The following is a 21,629-nucleotide window of genomic DNA, read 5'->3' as shown; positions in this document are numbered from 1 at the left end:
TTTCAAAATTACTTACGATATTCCCTTTGGAGTGGTAAAATGGGACTATTTATTTGTCTTTCCTCTAACACATGCCTCTAATTACTTGCAAAGTCAGCGGTAAGGTCAAATCCCTCCAGTATATACTGATTCAACTAGTCAACACAAACTTTGAGGCATTGGCATATTCCTTTTCGAATGTATGCTCATGTATACCTCCTTTGGATGCTTTATAGGCTTTGACCTTCAACTCTTGGCCCTTGGCCCTTGTTTGGACTACTCTCAATATTTACAATAATTTTCATGCAAAAAAAACTAAACATACTTTTAATATTTATAAGAATTGGCGAAAAAAATCAAAACACCAATGAAAAACATATAGATCAAACAAAATGAAACCTAGTAACATTAAATAGTATTTCAACCAAAAATAGATATTTATTTAAATTAATATTTTTAATAACTTTTTGTTCCATGTATTTTAAGTGGAAAACAACATAGTAAATTCCAATAACTTTGAAGTTATACGACTTGGAGTTAATAAGAAGTAAAAAGATTCAAACCTTTAATCTTGTAATCTAAATCAGGTATGTTTTATATCAAAATAGGCAAAATGTCGTGAAATATAAAGATAAAAGACATTGTTAAATTAAATACACTCTTGAAACGTATCATAATACAACGGTTACACATTTACTCGACATGTAGAAAGAACAACAGTCAAAGAAAATGGGATTTATCTCATTCATTTATGTCAAAGTAGTTAACTTTGAGAATGAGCAAACATTGTGGGGGGAAGGGGAGAAGGATACATTTTTCTAAAATATATCTCATCGTCATCGTAATGTTAGTAGCAAACTGAGTATAGCACATTTCTAAGACTAAGATGTCCTAAAACAAACATGTCGATGTTCCTCAGTCGAATGATTTCCGACAAATTTGTAGGCAACAATCATACAGTGTGTCTAAATGCATTCTAAGCCGCTTTCAGTAATCAATTCAATGTTACATCTCTTGCTAGTAGTATATACAAATACTATAAGAAAAGTTGATCCCGATGATGATAATATGGTTACAAAATAATATATATTTCACTAAAAGAGAGAGAGAGAAGAGGCCTTCTCATTGGTGCCACCCTCATGCAGAAGCTACTCCAGTTAGAAGGCATTGCATTCTCAATAGATCTGAGCAGAGTGCGGTGCTGGGTGAAATGGACAACGCCTCTTTGTCATGGAGCTTCCCTTGAAAGAAAGAAACGCCACAGATTACAACCAAATAGGGGTTTTTTGTTTTTCAATTATGAACTACTAATCCACCTTCGTTTCCGAGCAGGTCGTTCTGGTTTTATCTCTGAATCTGCAGGAGCCTCGCTTTTAGAAGACGGCAGTGGTTCGCTCTCCATCTTTTTTATCACCAAAGCCTCTTTCTCACTTGGCATAGGAAGCTTGAAACGCTCACTTCTCTTCTTCAACTTTTCGACTGTGTCCATATGCCTATCCTCCAATACTTTCGTATCAGAAACACCACCCTTCGGCTCTATATCACCACTCTCTTTCTTTTCAGCCAAATGGTGATTGTCAACAGTCTCTGTTGTCTTCATGGAGTCATCTGGATTTTTGTTGGCTTCTGAAGATCCGCCATTGTTATTCTCAATTTCTTTAGGCAATGATGCTGACTTGCTGTTGATATTGAAATCTCTCTCTTTGTGACTTGTCCAACGTTCTAATTTTGAGCGCCCTCGCCTAGAATCTCGCTGCTCATCGTCTGTGGAAGCATCATCGGTATGTTTTCTGGACCCATGATGGTGAACTGAATGCTCAGGATCCCCATGATCATCAGAGCCTTTCAAGACCTAGAGCGAATAAAAAGGATTAAATAAATTAAATAAGAAAAGGTTCATAATGAAAACAAAAAAGCTAGAGCACAAGGAAATCTCTCCAGCCAAACCAATAATGAAATTCAACCACCGGCTAAAATAAGAGGTAAGCTGATAATTCAACAACTGATTTTCTGTAACCAAAGAAACAATTAGGGAAGGACGACGCAAAGAATTTTAAAAAGATAATCGCCAGGTAGGCACATGCTTGAAACTTATAGAAGAGCTAGACTCCATAGTTGTTCTCTTATCAATCAAATTTGCAAATATAACAGCTTATCAGCAAAGGAGAAAGATAGACACAAGAAAGGAATCCCACCATGTGAATTGGTAAGTGTTACGAAAAACCTTGCAATTTCAATTTCTGCAAAAGGTACTATTTTCATATCTATAAAACAAACCAATAAAATGAAACATACCATCTGACTCCTATAACTGTTTTGGTTTTCTTGGCTTTTCTTGGAAGGACCTAAAGCATTGTGGTCGCTGCCATCTACTTCCCTGTTCTTCATCTTGCTATCTTTGTGCCTCTTATCATGTATTCTCTGATTATCAAAAGCATTAGCAGCATGTCTTTCACTACTAGATTTTTCCAGCCTAGATCTTCTGTCCTCAGTACTAGGTGGATTTCGCCGTGAATAAGCATCCTCACGCCCTCGACGAGAATTTTCCTCCTCCATTCTATCCCTCCTCTTATTTTGTTCACTGTGACGCACATCTTTCCCTGGGTACTCCTTTTCAGAAACTTTGTTTTCATCCTTCACCCTGACATGGCTCCCCCATGCTTTCTCTTCTGCTCCATGCCCACTCCTGATGGAGCTCCTTCCTTCATCTCTATCCCGCTTTGATAGATTTTCCTCCCGAGATTGTTTCGGTCTATGCCAATCCTCCTTATCCCTCGGCCTATCGCTCCTTTCTCTTTGCAACCACTCCTCTTTGTGCCCTACAATATGGTGATCACCAAGGTTATCTCTGACTCTCAGTAGCTCATCTCTCTTTTGCGGTTCAAAGACTTCATCTCTTTCTCGCTTACGGTGGCTTTTACCCTCTCTCTTACCGTGCAAGATTTCCTCCTTCTCTACGTGTTCTCGCCTAAGATGTTCTTCATCTTTTCTTTTCTTGTTATAATAGCTATCCACATTTTCATATCTACTCTTCAAACTGTCATCTCTCTCCCTGTGCCTTGAGCTAGCACCTTTATCATAATGAGCCCTGTAGCTTCCATTATCTAACTTTTTAGTTAGATGACGTTCATCTTTATCACTTCTCTCAATTTCACGAATTTTGCTCCTGTGCCTAGATCCCGTTTCATCATCATATTCCCTCTTTCTTGTTTCGTCAGTTCTTGTTTTCCTGTAATAAGGATCATCATCTCTTCGTTGCCAAGTAGCTTCAGCATTACTCCTCTCCTTTCGCCTATCAAAACCATCAGTTTTCAAGGGATGCTGATGAGGTAAGCTAGGATCCCAATCTCTGTATGCATAAGCATCCTTCCTTCCCTTGACATCAATTCGATTCCTTTCATCTTGTTTGTCATCACTATCTTTTCTTCGAAAATTTTGTTCATTTTCATCCATGTACTTCTTGACACTCCCCATGCTTGATGAGCGTCTATTTTGAAATACTTCCTCCTCGACTCCATCCTGCCACTTCTGATAATCCCTGCTGCTCCCTGATCTTGTTTTTCTATTTTCACTACTTGCAGCCTTTGAGTCCTCATCGTCATCTTCTTTAACCATAAGTGCTTCAACTATGGGACTCAACTTCTCATTATTTTCCATTTCTTCATCATCACTCTCATTTTTTCTAGTGTTGCTGGTTGAAATGAAATTCACATTCTCTCGATCTATTTCAGGATTCTTGTCGGCTTCAATTAGCTCATCATGTTCAGCATCCTCATCATGTTCAGCATCCTTGTCTTCAGCACTATACTCCTGGGTAGCCTCGACCATTGCCGGAGATGACATTTGTGGACTGCGTTTATCATCCATACTTCCAGCAGATCCTTCCTCTCGACTGTCAGAAGATTTTCTATCTTGTAAGTTCTGTCTTGGGGAATGAGGGGACTTATTATATGTTCTACCTTGTGACCGCCTGTACTCAAAAAAGAAGAGAAAAAAGAAATTCAATCAGATTGTCAATGCTGAGCTACAAAAAACACAGAAAAAGGAAAGATTATTTGATAATCAATTGGTGTTTGGTTTTTTACTTTGATAGTCTTTCAACACCACTTCGATTTCTGTTTTGTTGTCTATAGTTTAGGTGTTCTCAAAATCCAATCCAAAAGATAGGTTTTGAAAAAATTAGTTTTTGTTTCTAGCTAGAAGTTCAACAGTTTACCTAGGAAATACGAAAACTGTGACTAAGAAATTTTGAAAAGAAAAGAAAAAAACAAACACGATGTTAAAAGACTAAATGGTTACTAATTGGGGCCTAAATTATTTTAGGAAAACCCTTCAACAAAAGCATGAGAAATTTGGTTCAGTTCTGCCTTGAGCTTCTTCAATAAAAGCATGAAAATTGGATCAGTTTTTCTTAAGCTTTACTCTCTCTCTCTTTTTCCTTTTCTTTTTAAGTTTTACTTCAATGTAACTTGAATTTTTTTTATTATTATTATTGTTAAAAAACGAAGAATATACAAGCACATAAAAAATGTCCACAAAAACTATTTATGGTATGAACAATGATCTCGAACAAAACTATACAATCAGTAATGCGAAATGGCATATACTGTCATCTAAAAGCACTCCAACTTGGAAATTTATACAATCCAAGCTCTGATAAAATGAGATATGCATCGAGTGTGCCTAAATGCAAAACACAGGTCAAATATTCGGAGTTGTAAAACATGATAAGAGGACAGACCTCCTTAAGTAGTGTGTGTGACATTTAATCAATGTATACTCTAGTCAGTTTGACTTGGTGGTGAACGAATAAAGTTTAACAAATGACTCCAACCTTTCTTCAATAATACCCAAACTCTGGGCGGAGTAAGCAGGGGTATTGCCTCTAGAAGCGGGATGGTGTCCTGGCCTTTCTGAATTGAAAGCCAAATTCACATCTTCACGTGTGTTGTCAGAAGGAGAATTCATTGATGTTTTTCTTCTTCCAACCTTTTCCATCAGTTCACTATTATGAGTTTCTGAAAAATTGTCAGGATATTCAGTATCACTCTCAATTTGTGCATCATCATCCTCAGCTTGGACTTTGAAATCCTTTCCTGACGGATCATCATTATGTTCGTTCGGGGTGCAATTTCCTGTGGATGAATTATCATCCAAAGAGTCCTGCAAAACAATCTATAGAGCCAAACGGCTAAAGTTACTTTTTTATTGGGATATAGAATTAATATTAATTTGCACATGTATGCCAGTTAGGCGATAGTCATTTTGCCTAATAAAAGGATTGATAAAATACCTCGATTATAGCATCAGAGTCCCGAATTCTGGGAGGTCTAGTATCAATTGAGGGTAGACGCTCACCATAACCACCTTCCACCTGTATTGCTCTGCCAGCAGGCTGAGAAGGAAAATTTTAATCACTGAGCTTCATTGTTAGAACAAAGTAGAGTCTAAACTAACCCCCACAGCATACAATTTCATGAAAGCAATAGACCTTATTACAAGAGAAAGATGAAAAGGAGCAGGGGCATGAAAGAAACCAGAAAATAAATAAAATAAAATAAAAGACAATCATATTGGTAGAGGAAACGATTTACAGTTTCACAATCATCCACCCAAGAGGTGTTTCTCCCAACAAAACTAAGCTACTTGATACCTTCCCCCGCCTTTAGTTTCCAATTAACCATATATTCTAACACTGCCACAAAAGCGCCAGTGTCTCATACAAAACCAACCTCCACTCCAAAAGATATCTGAGTCACATCAGAGACGGCAGTGCCTCACTAATACTCTTGTACCAAAAACTCACCACATCGTTAAAGGACACTGCATCCTTAGCAATTCCAGTGGCTCCAAGAAGCCTCTTCAAGCAATAACCTGTAAGACTCCTTGTTAGGATTATTTGGGGATAATTAGTATGTTTTGCAAGAAGGGTTTTAGTAATTAGTTATTAATTTGATTAGGTTATTTTGCTACAAAAAAAAAGGAGAGGGAGATAGGGAAAGGGAGGAATTTTGTAGTGAATTTCCTTGAGTAGGAATTTGGGAGAGTCTAGCAATCTCAAATGGCTAGGGGTTATTTGTTCTTGCAATGTTATAGCTTACATTTCAATATATTTTTCATATTTGATTGCTCTTGAGTTGTTATGCGTTTTTTAATATCTCTTGTTAGGTTGGGATACTGACAAATTGGTATTAGAACTATTCTTTCTTGGGTAATTTGTTATTGACAATGGGGGAAGAACAATGGACATGGGAGCGAGCACTTAAATGGACCGCAGATCATAAATGGGAGGCGGCTTAAAGAGGAGAATCTCCATGGATATGGGAGGAGATGCAGAAAGGATGGCAGATTGCAAGTGCGAAAGAATTGAACGAGAAATCCGAGAGAAGTTGCAAACAAACCACGGAGAAGAAAAGAAAATGGTTCAAAAGACAATCGAAGAGAGGTTGGATGACGTCGACAACAGCAAGGGTGAGATCTAAGAAATGATACGGTCCATTCTTGAACGTTTAAAGATGTTGAATGTTTGAAATTCAGAGAATCAAACTTTAACATGAAGACAAACAAGAAACGCTAGTGGTGGGAGTTGAGTCTGAAATTTCCATGCATCCAGTGGAAAACTGGTTCATGGAAGGATTTTCAGAAATGTGGAAAAGAGTTCATTAAGAAGGAATTGCTCCAGCGAGGGCTGTTGAGAGGAAATCACCACCAAAGACAGAAGGGAGAGAAGGCGAATTTGATAGAATCCACGGGAATGGCAAGGAGATAAAATTGATGGAGACAAAAGAAAAGAAGAGAGATGATGGGGAGTTCCACGGTAGAGGAGAATAAGAGTGGCTGAGATGGCAAAGAAAACAGGAAAAAAGGTTCAGCCATTGCAAGGTTCAAGGGAAGAGCGGAGAAAAAACGATGAAGATGATGGCCAGAGGTGTGTTGGCATGAAACGATGAATAAACAAAGAGAAGTAAAGTGGCAGACAGAATTTGAGAAGGCGACAGGTATCCAAGACGTCAGAAACGAAAGCAAAGAAGAAAACTATCGTGAAAAAGATATGAGGGGAGACCATTCTCGACAGTGATGGCATGGGTAGCCGAGATGAATCTTCAAGGATAGCGGAAGGGCAAACTTCGTATGGTGATCACCAGAAAGAGCTGGGGAAGGATCAGCGGGGATCAATGTGAAGTCTCGAAGCGGCCAAAAGAAGAAGTCCGGGAGAAGACGACAAAGACAAGTTGGTTGCAGTTAGTTGCCTCCGGTGGTGGGTCCAAAAGAAGAAAGAGAAAGAAGAGGAAGTCAGTGACGGTTAACGTTGAAGAATCCTAATTCTATCCACGTGCTTACCAAGTGGATGGGAGTGAGCTGGGACCGGAGACTTTTTCACAAATGGGTCGAAGAAGCTATGCCCTAATGGGCCAAAAAAAATTGCAGACCAAAGTGGAAAGTTAGGGATTTCTCAGGGGACTTATCTAACGTGGATTGTTCATTTTAATAGGTTGAAGAAAACCAACCCAATTCGTGAGAAATCAAAGAAATATGGAAATGGGTTTATTTGGCAGAAGTTGGCAAAGATAGGTGTTGACAGTCTGATTGTAAATCAAGCGAATGGGATCCAATTCATTGCCAAGTCAGAAAAGGGGAGAATAGTTAAAGACAGATTTTCAGCCTGAGTGTTATTTTGATTTAAACCCAAAATCCGACTCACCATGACGATACAGTATCCTTGTGGAAAAGCAAAACCTGATTGCACAGCAAACGCACCAAGGAAGAGCAGCCAAAGAGAAAAAAGACACTCCAGTAGAAGAGCATGGGTACCGGCAAAGGAACAAAGGGAGGGTGGATGACTTTCCGACTACCATGGGTGTCAAGGAAGGGTCGTTTGAAAACTTAGGCCAAATATTCCCCAAGTTAAGCATCATGGTAAGTGAAATGATTTGGCTTCCTATCTCTGAACTATGATGGAGGTGGTGGAAGTGTTGTGCGGTAGAGAGGGACAACAAAATAGGCAAAGCATCGGATTTGGTCGCCGAGTTGGGCAAAGAAACTAATAACAGTAAAGATGGTAATAGATGTGGGTTGCTATCGTAAGAAGAAGAAGATGAAGATTGAGCCTGCCGTGATAATTGCAGAGGACAGCAGCTAGCGGAGAATGGAGAAGATCGATGGAAAGTGCTGCAATTTTTGTGAAAAGGTGGGAAAAGTAATCCCTTCCCACGTGAAGTATCAAGAGGTGGGACGGGTGATTATAAAAAGGGTATTACAAAATTTGTGAGGGTTTTTGGGCTGTAGTTGCAAGCCTATTTATTTGTGTGGGTGGAAAACACTAGCAGATTGGAAGAGATGATAAACAAGTGTAAAAGTGAAAAGGCAAGGAACTCGACCAGAGCTACAGTTTATTCCTTCATGAAATATGGGCCTCACATGTCTCTAATAGGCCCAACATCAACCAAGCAACTTAGGACCATTGGATAGGCAAAGTAGCAGCATTATTTTGGGTTGGAATATATAGGCTGGAATTACTTGAAGCTAATTGCTAATTTTAAGGAAGATGGAGCTGGGACCAGGAAGGGGTGAACCAGCAAGTGGAACATGAGCCTAGCCCATTCGGGAAGATTTTCAAATTTCAAAGCCACTGCAAATGGTGTGAAGATAGGCCCGTAGAAATATTGTGGAGTTGTTGGCTGCTTAATGTGCTGAACTTAAATGAATTAATTGAAGCCCAAATTGGGGACGGTTCTTTTCCAAGAGGTTGAGTATTTTATCAAAAAAAAAAAAACCTTGGCCAATTTTGTGATCCTGTTTTGTAAACAAGCCTGGAGGACAAGAAGGTTCTTCGAAAGGTGGAGTATTGTAGGATTCCTAGTTTGGATTATTTGGGATTTTAGTAATTAGTTCTTAAGTTGGTTAGGTTATTTTGCAATAAATAGGAGAGGGGGTGAGGGAAAGGGAGGAATAATTTTGTAGTGAATTTCCTTGAGTGGGAATTTAGGAGATTCTAGCCCTCTCCAAAGGTTAAGTACTTGTTCTTGCGATATTATAGCTTACATTTCAATATATTTTCCATATTTGATTGTTCATGAGTTGTTAGGTGTTTTTGAGCCTCTCTTGTAGGATCTGTAATACAGAAAAATGCCTAAAAACACTTTTTTTAGTACAAAACTGGGGGTTAAGAGATTCGAACCTCCCACCTCTAGGATGTTAGAACATGCCAATTACCATTAAGCTAAGCTCGCTTTGGCAAAATGACTAAAAATATTGCTGTAAAAGCAGTCCAAACTAAGTGGGAAATGAAAAGGGGATCAATGTCCACAAGAAGCAGTGTAGTTGCATTTGCAACCAATATGCTGCCATCACAATTAGGTACAACACTTGGAAGGTCTTCACATTCAGACTAACAACCAGTCCACCTCCAAAACGACTGAAACTTTTACCCATATCACCCGCCATTCTATGCATATCAGTTTCACCATCATGATTTGTTGGGGAAGCGTTAGTTCAAAAGTCAAACAGAGGGCTGCATACCTCCCCTCAAGCCAGACAACTATTAAAATGGAGGTTGAAGTTTGTCCTAGACAAACTCAAGAGAGAAAATAACAGCAATATGAAAAATGACACGGATAATCCTTGTTGGAACACAGTAGAGAATGTTGTAACAATATCCATCTATGGCATCCACTTCACCAAACTTTAGGCTTGCCAAATGTAAAACAATTTGGATAATAACTCAATCCATGGATTAGCATCATTTTCCTCATAGAGATGATATATCATGCTTCTTTTTAATTAAATCCCTTCGAACTTAAATAACTATCACATCAAACACAGTGGTGAAGCTTTTGACAAGATCTGACATGAGATAAAGGAATCCCCTGCAAACTACCACCCTTATTGACAAACAACTATGAAACAGAAAGGGCAGTAAGTGTGCTTTAAAGTAAGCACATTATTACTTTAGTTGGTCCATTAATGCTAAATAGGAGTCTACCTCCTATTTAGGCATGCCATCGACCCTAATAAGGTACAAGGAAAGCATCCTGGTGATATTGTTGAATATTGGCATTGCTGTACAATGATCTTAGATGTCATCCTCTTTTGGGAGTATAGCAGGGCGTATACTTCAATAAGCCATCTTTTCCAGTGGAAGGACTAAAAGCACTACTGCCATCTAATACAACAGTTACAATATTCTGACATAAAAGAGTCCACGGGTACTTGTATTGGGAACATCATTCAATATAAAGATTGATGCCATCGTAAAAATTTGGATGAAAACATAGATGGGCATCAGCAGAGCCATCCACGAAAATAGCTATGTCAAGAGATTGGGTCTCAAAAAAAGCTTCCTGTTTTGGGAAATCCCCCCAACTAATCAAGACTTTCCAAACGCATGTAGTAGCATTCTTCCAATAACCATACACTTCCAAGGGTTCAGCAAGCCATTCAACCAATTCAGAGAGACTAGGAAAAGTGGACTAACACGCTTGAGCTTGAGAGACATGGGACACTAGATAAATGAAAGCACCCTCAGGCAATTGAATAACTTGGCACCATGTAACTCAACATCGAACAACTCTTCAACTACATGGATTGAAAATTTATCGAGAATAGTGACATTGTTGAAGGCTATAAACTAGGGTCTTCAAATGACCCAACAACCCGAACGGTAACCCAAATTATATGGGTTGCGTAAATTTTTTTATATTTTTTGGTCAGGTTAGATCTTGGATTACAATTTGAAATTTTTGGGTCGACCCAACCCAACCCGAATTACTAATATTATTATTAAGAAAAACTATATCTAGCTTATAAGATCCATTTAGAGTTTCATTTTCTCACATTGCTTAGCCTCCAACGGACCCCTTAGCATTCACGCATCCCTCACCCTTCGTGCATAGTTCCTTCTTCCTTTCACCTCAGTCCCTCTTTGTCTCCCACATTCGATTTCTTTTTTTTCTTAGAAGGAAATGAACCTCTTTCTTAATGATAATAAATGAGACTAATGCTCATAGTACAAGAAAATTATACTAGGAGCAAAGAGGAGAAAATTACTAAAATATCAATAAAAATAGAACAAACAAAACCAAAATCCTCTAGATCGCAATCCAAAAATGAGAGCAAAACTACAAAGCAAAAGTAGTGGTTTTGTTTATTTTAGAAACAACTTCAATAAGAAACCGAAATTCAGCTGCATACTTCCACGCTTATAGCTTCAAAAAGAAGGGAGAGAAGACAGCAAGAAAAGGCAAAAAGCACTCTTGAGCCTGAGAGTCTTGCTAACAATTTTCAACCCAACAAACACAACAAAATAACTTCAACAAACAGGAAACATGCTTCAAAATGCCTCCTAGAGAGCCTGTGCCAGCCTTTTTAGCAACCAATTTCTCTTCTATAACGGCTCCAGTTTTCTTTTCAATAAAAGCTTCTTCGTCAAACCGCTCCCAGCCCACAAGCAAAGTACTAAGATACTTATATATGTTGCTTTGAATCATAGCTTTATATTCTGAAGCTCTACTGGAGTGAACATGTTCCATATAAAAATGTAGCCTTCTTAAACAAAGTGCTACTTCCAGATACTTCAATCCCAAACAAGAGACGCTTATGAATTCCCCCATGCTCCACATAATCTGGCACAGATCAGTCAGATAGGGTAGTTGGATCCTCTTCAGGTGCATGGAGATTGACAGGATGTACTGGAAGTGAAAATAACGAAAACAGCAAGCGAGCTGATGCCTGCCTTACCCCATATGTTTCCTTTAAAATTAATTTGACCCTCTTCCTCATAAGATCCATCCTCATACACCCAGAAATGAGTACCTCGAGGACACTGCAAGTTGGCCAACTCTGGTGGCCCTTCCAAAAGGGAACCTCTCATGAGCCCATCTGGTGATGTTGAAATCCCCACCAACACACCAGGCTTGTGAACAATAACCAGACAACTCTGGCCATAAGAATTTTATCTCCCCGTAGTCGTTGGGGTCATACACGTTTGTGATCCAGCAAACTTTTTTACACAGCGTGAGGCATTTAACAGTCAGAGAGTAACCTCCCTTCAAAGAATCTAAGACCATTAGTTTGTTCCTGTCCCAAATGGTGAGCAATCCTCCTGAATATCCATCTGATTCCACAAAAACCCACCCTACTTCCTCGGAGCTCAAGATTGATTTGACAAAACCTATGTCAAATTCATCCTTTTTTTTAATTCTTAGATTGAAACAATCTACGGGTTATGTGTTTTCAAAAATCTCTCGAGGGCCAGTCTCTTGTTTGGATTTTTTAAACCTCTCATATTATACGTAACAAACTCCATACAAATGCCCCCTGCTTTGAACAAAGAGTAAAGCTAAAAGTTAAGCTAAAATAAAATTGCAGTCTTCTACCACTGATTTCAGGTGAGCGGGAACTTCACTTCACGGAGCATGAAAAGAAGTTTTAGCACTCTTCTGATCTACTGGCGACTCTGCAGCACCCTGAAAGAGAACACTCAAGTCTGTCACAATGGGTTCATTCAACCTCTGTTCAATTTCTTTACAACGTTTGTGCACAAAGAAATTTTGTCTTCAACTCTCCTTTTTCCTTTGCTTTCTCAACTTCTCGCTCTTCTCGTTGTTGTGGCATCTCCATCATCTCAGTCAATGTCGCCTCCCTTTCTACCTCGATCTTAGTCATCTGCTTCGTCTCCTTCTCTCTCGATTTCCAGCTCTTTGGCATCGATTTGCATTTCCAAATGTGAGCTCTTTAGGTACATTTCATTGTCTCTCTTGCCCTTTTCTATTTAAAAACAAAACAAAAGAATCCATTTTTATAACCCAACGACCCAACCTAAAGTTTAAGGGTTGGGTCGTACGCCCCGCTTGGGTCATTCGGGTAGCCAACCCAACCAACCAGAATTTTCAGGTTGGTCCAGAAAATCTCCTTAACCCAACCCAACCCATGTACCCCTACACTATAGTCAACACAGAACTACCACCTCTCCTTTCACATTGGACTCGAATACTGACACTCGACTAAATTATCCATGCAACCATCAACTTTTAGATAAACCAAATCCCCTCTCGACATGACGTTCTTTATGTCTTGATTCACTTTAAAAGTCAATGTTCACTAGTCCAACTTCAGTGACCTGGATGAGACAATCATTGCATACTCAAAAATACATCACCCCCCCCCCCCCCCATTTCAAAAGTAGGAAACTATCCGCAATCAAGAACTCCCAAAATTTCATCCGCTTACTTACATATCCCTCAACCTTTCACCATTGTCCTAGTTCTCATTACCACATCGTAATTAGTGGTTTTGGTAACAAGTAGTTTCAAATTTTCTACTAACTTTTGCATAATGAAGTTGCGCATGGTTTCGCAATCTACAACCACCACCACTCCATAGTTGCGGACCATCCCTCTCAACTTGATTGTCCTCAACTTCGTCAACCCAACCATCAAATTCAAGGATAGATCCACAAAAATCTCACATCATCCACCTACAACTTCACCTGCTCACTTGATTCATCTCCCTTTTCAATCAATTTTGATTCCTCCGCATTTTCATGAACTACAAAAATTTAAAGTTCTTGTGTTTCTTTGATCTTGCATCAATGTCCTATTGAGTATCTTTCATTGCAACCAAAAAAATGTCTGTCCTCCTTTTGCAATTTAAATTTTGCATTTGGCACCTCTTTGTCGGCCCTTCTCACTTGACATCGAGCACTGCCCCCTTGCAAGGTGATTAATCTCATCGTGCTCTCACCGGCGTCAAATAGGAAAAAGAGATCATTTGGAATTGCTTTGTTAAAGCCTTCTTTGGCTTATCTGGCTCGAGCAAAACCGATGCATCTTCGAAGACAAAGTGACAGAATTCTCCACCTTTTTTAAACACTTCACGTACATAGCTTTCTCTTAATGTAAATTTAAGACATTCTTTTGTGATTACGGTCCTACATCTCTTAAATTACAGTGGAACTATTTAATGTAATATTCAAGGCAATCCTTTCCCTTCAGTAAAGAAGACAAAGATAATAATTCTTATGGGCATATTCTCAATTGATTTAGTCATTTCTTTCCTTGCATTTGGTAAACTGACTTTAGAAGTAAGAGTTTGGTTTTGGGCCTCCGTTGGGCAATTAAGAGTTTCCCACAAGTCAACTCACAATTCTCAACGTATTTGGCTATTTTCATCCTCTTCACTAGCCCAGTAGGCTGCCAATACTCAACCTCAGCTTTGACCCAAGGTAGCAACCCATTCATAAATGTCTCTTCTATAACCGCATCTAGTACGTATGGGAAAAGTGCCACTAGTTAAAAACTGATGTCAATACTCTTCCACCGCGGTCTCTTCCTTGATCGATAAAAATTGTCCAGAAATCGACTTTCCATCAAGGTCGAAATTGTTCAAGCAATCCATCTTCTAGTTCTTCTAGTTCTTGAACAGCTCTCTTTCTTCCTTAGCATGATACCAATCTGGTGCAACTCCTCCAGAACCAATCACAACCACAATCATCTTTTCCAATTCTGTCAACTTGTGTAACACAACCAGTCAATTCCACTTCCATTGCTCTTTCCATCCGTCGTCGTTCGCATGAGCTCTGAAAACAGCACATGTGATTCCCTTGATTTTTTTACCACAATGGAACCTCCCATTATCATTCAAGCATTTGGTCAACTTTTTACTATAACTCCCACGTAAACAAGATTCACCAAGATCTTCCGAGTAAATATTCGACGTCCATTACTGTTTTTCAACCTGAATACCCAATCGTTTGATACTTTAAGCTAGAGAAGCCAAGGTTTCTTCAATCGCAGTCAACTTCTAAACAATTGCATGGATTGCAACTATCTCTTAGTCAATCACATCTAACCTTTCTTCAAATGGTTTCTGTAACATTTTTCAAAATTTTCACCAGATGAAGGCTCTAGTACCAATACGAGAGGAAGACAACATTCCTAAGGCTAATACAATACAACTCCCCGATCTATTGCTTTCCCACGAGTAAATACTAACAACCAAGCTACCCTCAGCATTTCCTCACCTCATACTATATACTCCCATCACCATAACAACATAACAGACAGATAGGCAATATTTTACTTAGTTGGTCCACTTTTTTAATGGGGTAGTTTTGTTGGACTGGTTTTTTTTTGTATGGGAAAATTCTTTCATTTTTTTTGAATGAAAGCTGATAGGAACCGAATTTCAATATGAAATTCCAGCAGCGTTTTATTAGTAATTTTGGTGAAAGGATTGAATTGAGGAGATCTCAATTCAATCACAAGGTCACAATCTCTCTTGCTTCCTCCTCTCAAGAAATGCAAGACTGATTTCTTTACTACAAGTCTATCCTCCATCTCCCGCCTAAACCCCTTTTATAAACTCTCCTCTCCCCTTTCTAACTACTCAACTACCTCTAACAACTTTCTTAACTAATGATCATTTTATTAAAAAAAGGCCCCTCCGTTTCTAATTCTTTCTTTTATTCTTTCTGCTGTACTGGAACAATATTGGAGGTCTAACAAAAGCCCCCCGAATTCACAAAATCGCTTTGCCCTTCCTTCTCCTTAAACCTTGGTTCCCTCCTTAATTCCTTTCTTACCCTTTCTTTAATAATGAAATATAATTGATGGCCTAACATTTTCTTGGAGGGGGAGCTCTCTTCTCCCAGGCCTTAGAGTGTTAGTTTTTCTTTTCTCTTCAAAATATTTTCAGGTTTTTTGTTTTAAAAGATTATATCAACATTATGCCTCACTAAGAATATCTAGCTATGAAAATTACCTCCATTTGAACACCAAAAAGAAAATCACCTATGCATCCAACTGAATCCCAATTCCTCCACAATTTTCATGTCCACTAATTATTCGTTTCAAATAATTTTCCCATGAAACAGAAGAATCAATCACTGTCCCCTTCTATACTGCCTCGTGAGTTGGTCCATGCTTTTGACTGACATACCCCCCCCCCCACCCCCACACACACACAACCCACATATATGTTTCAGAAGCCCTACATGACTCGTACACAAAAATGTACTCACTCCTCACCTCAAACAGCTAGCCTTCATATGAAACTTCTTCCTAGTAAATGTAAAATGAATTAAGGGTTCCCCTCTGCATATCACAAGAATGATAAAACATAGTAAATACCAGAGGTGGCCGCACACGAGCTACTCCTTTTCCTACATCATTTTGTAAAGCATCGGACTTCCCAAGAGTGTGTTCATTGGGAATATCATGAATACCTGCAGCAGCTGCTAGCTCTGGAGGCAAATCAGGATCATAGCCCTGAAAAGAAAACCAAAAGAATGTTGAGATTGAAAGACGTTGTAAAGAAACATGGCTTTAAAAGATATTAAAATGTGGCTTTAAAGAACTCAATCCTTCCATGAAAGAACCTTTAACATACCTGTTCTGTCCGTCCACTCTCATATACACGAATTTTGCTTTGCATAGTAGCCTCCAGGCGTAGTTGTTCCTGTACATAAAAGAAAAGGTTTTTTATTTTAATTTTATTGTGAAAAGCCAACTTTTATTAAGAAGAATGAGAGAATACAAAAAGGTCTTGTAGGAAGGCCAAACAAAAAGTGGGGAGTACAAAAACTTGAAAAAATACCTTAAATTTCAGTAGTCAAAACTAAAACACTGCCAGGAAAGGGGAAGGGGTTCTATACTCCAAAAAATGACATCTATGAAGCCAATTTCAAACAAAGGCAAGTGTTTACCAGCTGTTTGCAGTATTCTTTCCAGCTATCCTCATTGAGACCAAAGTTGAAAAAGTCAGATATGTCCACTCCAGTAGATTTCCATGGTTTTTCCTCAAAACTATCTATGTCAACTTCAAAAATTGTCCTGAATTACAAAGTTAGGATCACAACATACAACAATTAGCAAAGTAGAATATTGAAACATTAGTTAGGCAATTGAAACGAAACAAATGAATTATGAAAACGAAATTAAAAACAAAACAAAGCACAAGTGCTCTCAAATATCAAAATTTTCATGTCATTCAGGATGACTTTGAAAGAACAATTTAATGTATAAATTTTTAGGTCATTAAGGTCAACCTTGTGAAGCAGAAAAATATGCAGACTTAGCATTCTCCCAGAAGCTGAATGTAAGTTGTGTGATTTGTGTCTAATGAACAGAACACAAAAAAGTTTTAAATGGTATTGTCCCTTAGGATAAGAAACAATTTCACTGATCAAATGAAATATCCAAAGATATAAAAAAGAGCCCAGATTATAGGGCATACAAAAGATAATTTCAACATGTCACAAGAAAGGAGAAAAAAAATTTTAATAGCATTTATTTCATTCCACACAAAAACATATGTAGGTCATTTCACATGCATAACAGCATAAGAACACCTAGGGTATTTAAAAGTTGAAAATTTTCCAGAAATCGAAACATGTAATTGATAATAAACTAGGGCTAGCAAATCATGTTTCAACATAGAACCCCTTCAGTAGACCAAAGCAAGTATTACTTGTGTGAAGGCAGAGTGAACTCAAGGCCACCAAAACTACGCCCTCCCATATTATTGCTCCATCCAGGCATTCCAAAACCTGAATGAAAACCTTTCTGCACTGAAGCTGGATCTTTTGGTCCTGCCGGACGCCAATCACCTCTACCACGACCACCAACAGGGCCCATGTTGACAAGTGGACGAACTTGATTTGGAGTTCCTCCAGGGCCAGAAGCAGAAGTACCAGGAAAAGGCGCTGCACCAGGTCTCACATACTACATATGCCACCAAGAATATGGGCTTTATTATCAGAAACAAGCAGGAAGCAGAAAGTATGCAATAAATTTTAACCATCAGCAGTTGAAATCTTAAAAAAATATATGCTTACAACTACTCAATATAAGTGAATCCAAGAATTTCCAGTGTAATGATCTAACCAACAGACTAAAATAACAAAAATAGCCAACGGGTTTTGTGAAAGGCTTGATGCAACAATGATCATGACTACAAGAACAACAACAAAAACACACATAAAGCAGAAGTTTTGGCTTGCTGCAGCACTTGTACTTTTCAATGAAAATTAATATAAAGACAATTTCATTTCTCTCATCAACTCTGAGGATAATGTTCACTGTTCAGGACCACTTGCCAAATATCTAAAAAGATTTCAATTAGGATATGAGTAGTGCCAGGAGTGAGATAAATGCTTCGGCAATTTTTGATATGAATTGTCACCAATCTTCACTTGTGTTGAATAAGACAATTAGAACCAAAAACTATGATACCCTTAAATATTATTCACGTCATGGGTCATTTCAAACACTGCTGTACACAGAAAATTGTAGCAATGGCAGGCATAGAGAATTTCAGTTTTACAGGAAAGGGTAAACCAGTTGAATAGACAATATATCGTTAACAAGTTCTTTGCTGGCTAACTGAAATGCTTGAAGGATGTGTAGGAAGTGTCTCAAAGATCGTAATCGTGGAACTGAAAAATATCTTCAACCATTTGAGTTGTAGTCCACATCAGAGTTTCTATAGAAAACAGCAAGCGGAATAATGATGTTCACCAGCTAGACCCCAAGTAATTATATATTAGTAATCCAAAATGTAGGAGGTACGTGATGATGAATCCATCCCCAGACAAACAAAGATTGCAAAAAGCTCTTTTCCAATTGGCTTGAATCAAGAATACAATTACAAATATGTTTAGATAAAAAAAACTATCTAGAAGCTGGGAACAAATCCAAATTGTCCACTTCGCTGACATTCTTAGACTTGCCTTCATGAAACCTGCAGTTTCTCTTGAGAGCTTCAAAGAGTTTCCACAGAACAACATTTGCCCAATAATATTTTACCTTTGCCTTCAAAAAACAATGCTCACACACTGGCCGAATAAAGAAAACATGTGTTCTATGGGGGACACGAACCACTGATGCTAAAGGTTTTAAAGAAGACCATGCATTCCTAGAAAACTCGCATTTGATCACATGATCGTTGTCTTCGCCACGATGATTATTACACATCAAACACCAGTTGAGAGGGGTGGCATAACACCAGGGGTCAACTTTTGGATGAAATCAAGATTCAAGAATATCAAGTTTTCCAGGTTAATCAATGATTATTTATTACTTTCAACTGATATCATGATTATCATACAAATTCAGTAATTTACACAGTCCATCCAAAATTTCTTATGTCAATAAGAAAGGCTAAAAGTAAAATCGCAATCTAAATTACAAAATCAATAGTAATGACCACATGAGTATTATTCACGTTTTATAATAACAAACAAAAAGTTACATTCTGATTATCGTTGACAAGAGGGGATTTAAAAACCCCCATATACACTTGTCACACTTCGGAAAAACGGATAATACACTGACCTTATATTGAGAATGAAAAGGACGATAACCATAATTGCTATATCCAAGTTTTGGTGCCACAACCATCCCAGCACTAGATTTTGCGGCCTCACCCGTCTCCTTTCTCTCGCCGTCCGCTGTTGGCACTGCGTCATCCCCCCACTCTTGCTCTTCCATAACCTGATTCTGATCATTATCCCCCAAAATAACCAGCGGAGGTTCGTCTTCATCGTCACCTACCAATCCACCTCTCTCCATTGCCATAGGCCCACGATCACTATCATTCAACAGAATTTGCAAATCGTCCTCACTGTCACTATCCCAGTCGTCACCGCCATCACCCCGGTCTCTTGAAGCATCATTCATTCTAAAACCTTCCGCGTTTTCCAAATTCCCGCTTGTCCCATGGATCGATATACCAACGCTGGGAGACAAGCCAGGAATAATCGGTTCAACACCCACATCATCCTCAACCCCAGCATTCCCCTCTTCAATATCGAATTTCACATCCTTATCCATCAAATTAACATCTTTCTCCAAACCACCAACAATTCCAGATTCAACACCAAAATTCCGATCCTCCAAACCCCTATTTGACAATTCAACATCAACAGACGTAAAATCCTCACTACCCTTAACCCGAGAACCATCTCCATCATTTCTAGCGGCCAAATTTAAAACGAACCCAAAAGAACCAGCGACGGGTGTAGACTCCCGAGGCGGCTGGAGAGGTGGGGTTTCTTTGGAAAACTGCAAAGGAACACGAGAGTTTGAATAAGAAGCTCCAAAGGATGGATTCTCGTCGTCGTGATGGTGATTGAGATCGATCGAACGTTGAAGAGGCGGAGGGGCGGAAGAAGAAAGTTGATGTTGAGGAACAGATGAAGAAGAAGAAGAAGCAAAGGGTCTGAGAACGTCGGTGTAAAGATCTCCAAACTCATCATCGTCTTCCATGGGGAATTTGGGGATTCAAAAGAAGGAAGAGAAGAGGTTGAAGAAGAAGAAGGGTGGCGATTGTTTGAACCTGGAGGCGAGCGTTTAAGGAGTGTGGCAATGTAGGCTTTTGCTTGTCATGTTCAAGACTTCCCAAATACACTGATTTTTGCTCTCCTTCTTGTTTCCCCTCATTAGGTTTTTTCTTTTTCTTTTCCCCCAACAAACCCTTTTATATTTTTCCTATTTGGCTTCAAAATACCAATTCACTCCCTCCCTATTTTGGGTTTTTTTACTTTACTTTCCATTAATTTAAATTTTATTTTACTAATTTTGATCCATCTTAAATTCAAAATTATTGTTATTGTAATTGGTTTAATGATTATTATTATTATTTTCCTATCTAAAAACGTAAAAGTGTATTTGAGACAGTCTTCTAATCCTAAAATAGATTCGAGTTTGCCCGGAAAAGGGTTTCTGTGAGTTTCAACAATAATGCATTGAATATACAAAAAAGAAACATTGTGTGTAGGTCATTGTAAATAGTCCTCGCTTCAAGAACCTTGCCATTATTATATCTTGGGATAGATCTAGATAAGGCAAGGTAAACGCAACCCAAATGATCTTGAAGCACTCACTCTTGCATATTGTATATCTACTAGGGCTCGAAGCAACATCAATATTCTACTTTCAAGTGTCCAACAAAGGGAGGTGTCATCCAACTTCAACGAGGGTTGACAGATGAATCGCTAAATGGTTCTTTACAAATACGTTGCCATTTGACTCCCAAACAAGAATAATTTCATCCTCAAAGATAAATTTTTTGATTGAAACACTAATGGCAAATTAGCTAGCATTTTCTAAAATAATATCTTATTTCTAGCTTCTTAAATCTATCGTGCAATTACCACAACCTTGTCTAAATCCTTTGGATTGTCATGACCAAAATATCAACTTCAATTTGTCCAATCATCACAAATAGTATATAAATCAGTAGCAAGAAAACAAAGTCAAAGTTCTTTTATTTTGTAAGATTTTCACGTTAGATTGATAGAAGTTTATTGAGTATTTCTACTCATAACACAATAGATCAATATAGACTCTTTTTGAAACCGGACTAATCATTATAAAAATAAGAATAGGAAAAAAATTTCAACAATATAGTTTTGCCTTTATAGAAGCTTTAGCCTAAAAAAAAGGTGAGCCTAAAAACATTTTTACTAAAGAAGTTGAGCTTGTTAGAGGAAACTTGCTTTAATCCTAAAAAATTTAGTACTTTTGGTCATATATACTCCTTTTTCGTTCATATCTCATATTATCTCATTGTAGTGTTAGCGTCTAGATAATTGAATTTACAAAATTGTTGTAACATTAACTTGAAAGAAACTCTTTTGGACTTCTTATTTT

The 21,629-nt window shown here is 38.3% G+C and overlaps 1 protein-coding gene across 3 annotated transcripts; it reads right to left on the bottom strand.

Annotated features, from left to right (window-relative positions):
* Window positions 1-699: 699 nt before the first annotated feature.
* LOC103487366 (FIP1[V]-like protein) lies at window positions 700-20,428 on the bottom strand. Of its 3 annotated transcripts, none has more exons than XM_008445654.3 (10): window positions 19,311-20,428; window positions 17,446-17,699; window positions 16,682-16,808; window positions 16,366-16,434; window positions 16,107-16,244; window positions 5,273-5,374; window positions 4,814-5,154; window positions 2,275-3,949; window positions 1,296-1,831; window positions 700-1,220 (listed from the first exon to the last, which is right to left on the bottom strand). In XM_008445654.3, the coding sequence occupies exons 1-10, from the start codon at window positions 20,241-20,243 to the stop codon at window positions 1,208-1,210; spliced, it is 4,188 nt and encodes a 1,395-aa protein (XP_008443876.2). In that variant the 5' UTR covers window positions 20,244-20,428; the 3' UTR covers window positions 700-1,207. The 3 variants fall into 3 exon arrangements, with proteins under 3 accessions (XP_008443876.2, XP_050937518.1, XP_008443875.2); XM_051081561.1 differs by having other exon boundaries at window positions 700-1,215; XM_008445653.3 differs by having other exon boundaries at window positions 700-1,831.
* Between the last annotated feature and the right edge of the window lie 1,201 nt (window positions 20,429-21,629).

Source organism: Cucumis melo, chromosome 2 (assembly GCF_025177605.1).
Source record: "Cucumis melo cultivar AY chromosome 2, USDA_Cmelo_AY_1.0, whole genome shotgun sequence".
Lineage (NCBI taxonomy): Eukaryota > Viridiplantae > Streptophyta > Magnoliopsida > Cucurbitales > Cucurbitaceae > Cucumis > Cucumis melo.
The sequence above is the reverse complement of the archived record's forward strand: the minus strand, read 5'-3'. Positions and strand labels throughout refer to the sequence as shown.

What these genes read in the sequence shown, in the direction of transcription:
- LOC103487366 (XM_051081561.1), bottom strand. Translation starts at nt 20,243, where the DNA reads ATGGAAGACGATGATGAGTTTGGAGATCTTTACACCGACGTTCTCAGA. An exon ending in AGAGTGGACGGACAGAACAG is followed by an intron (nt 16,245 to 16,365) that starts GTATGTTAAAGG and finishes TTTTCTTTTCAG; the next exon opens with GGCTATGATCCTGATTTGCC. An exon ending in TTGGGTATTATTGAAGAAAG is followed by an intron (nt 3,950 to 4,813) that starts GTTGGAGTCATT and finishes TTTTGAGTACAG; the next exon opens with GCGGTCACAAGGTAGAACAT.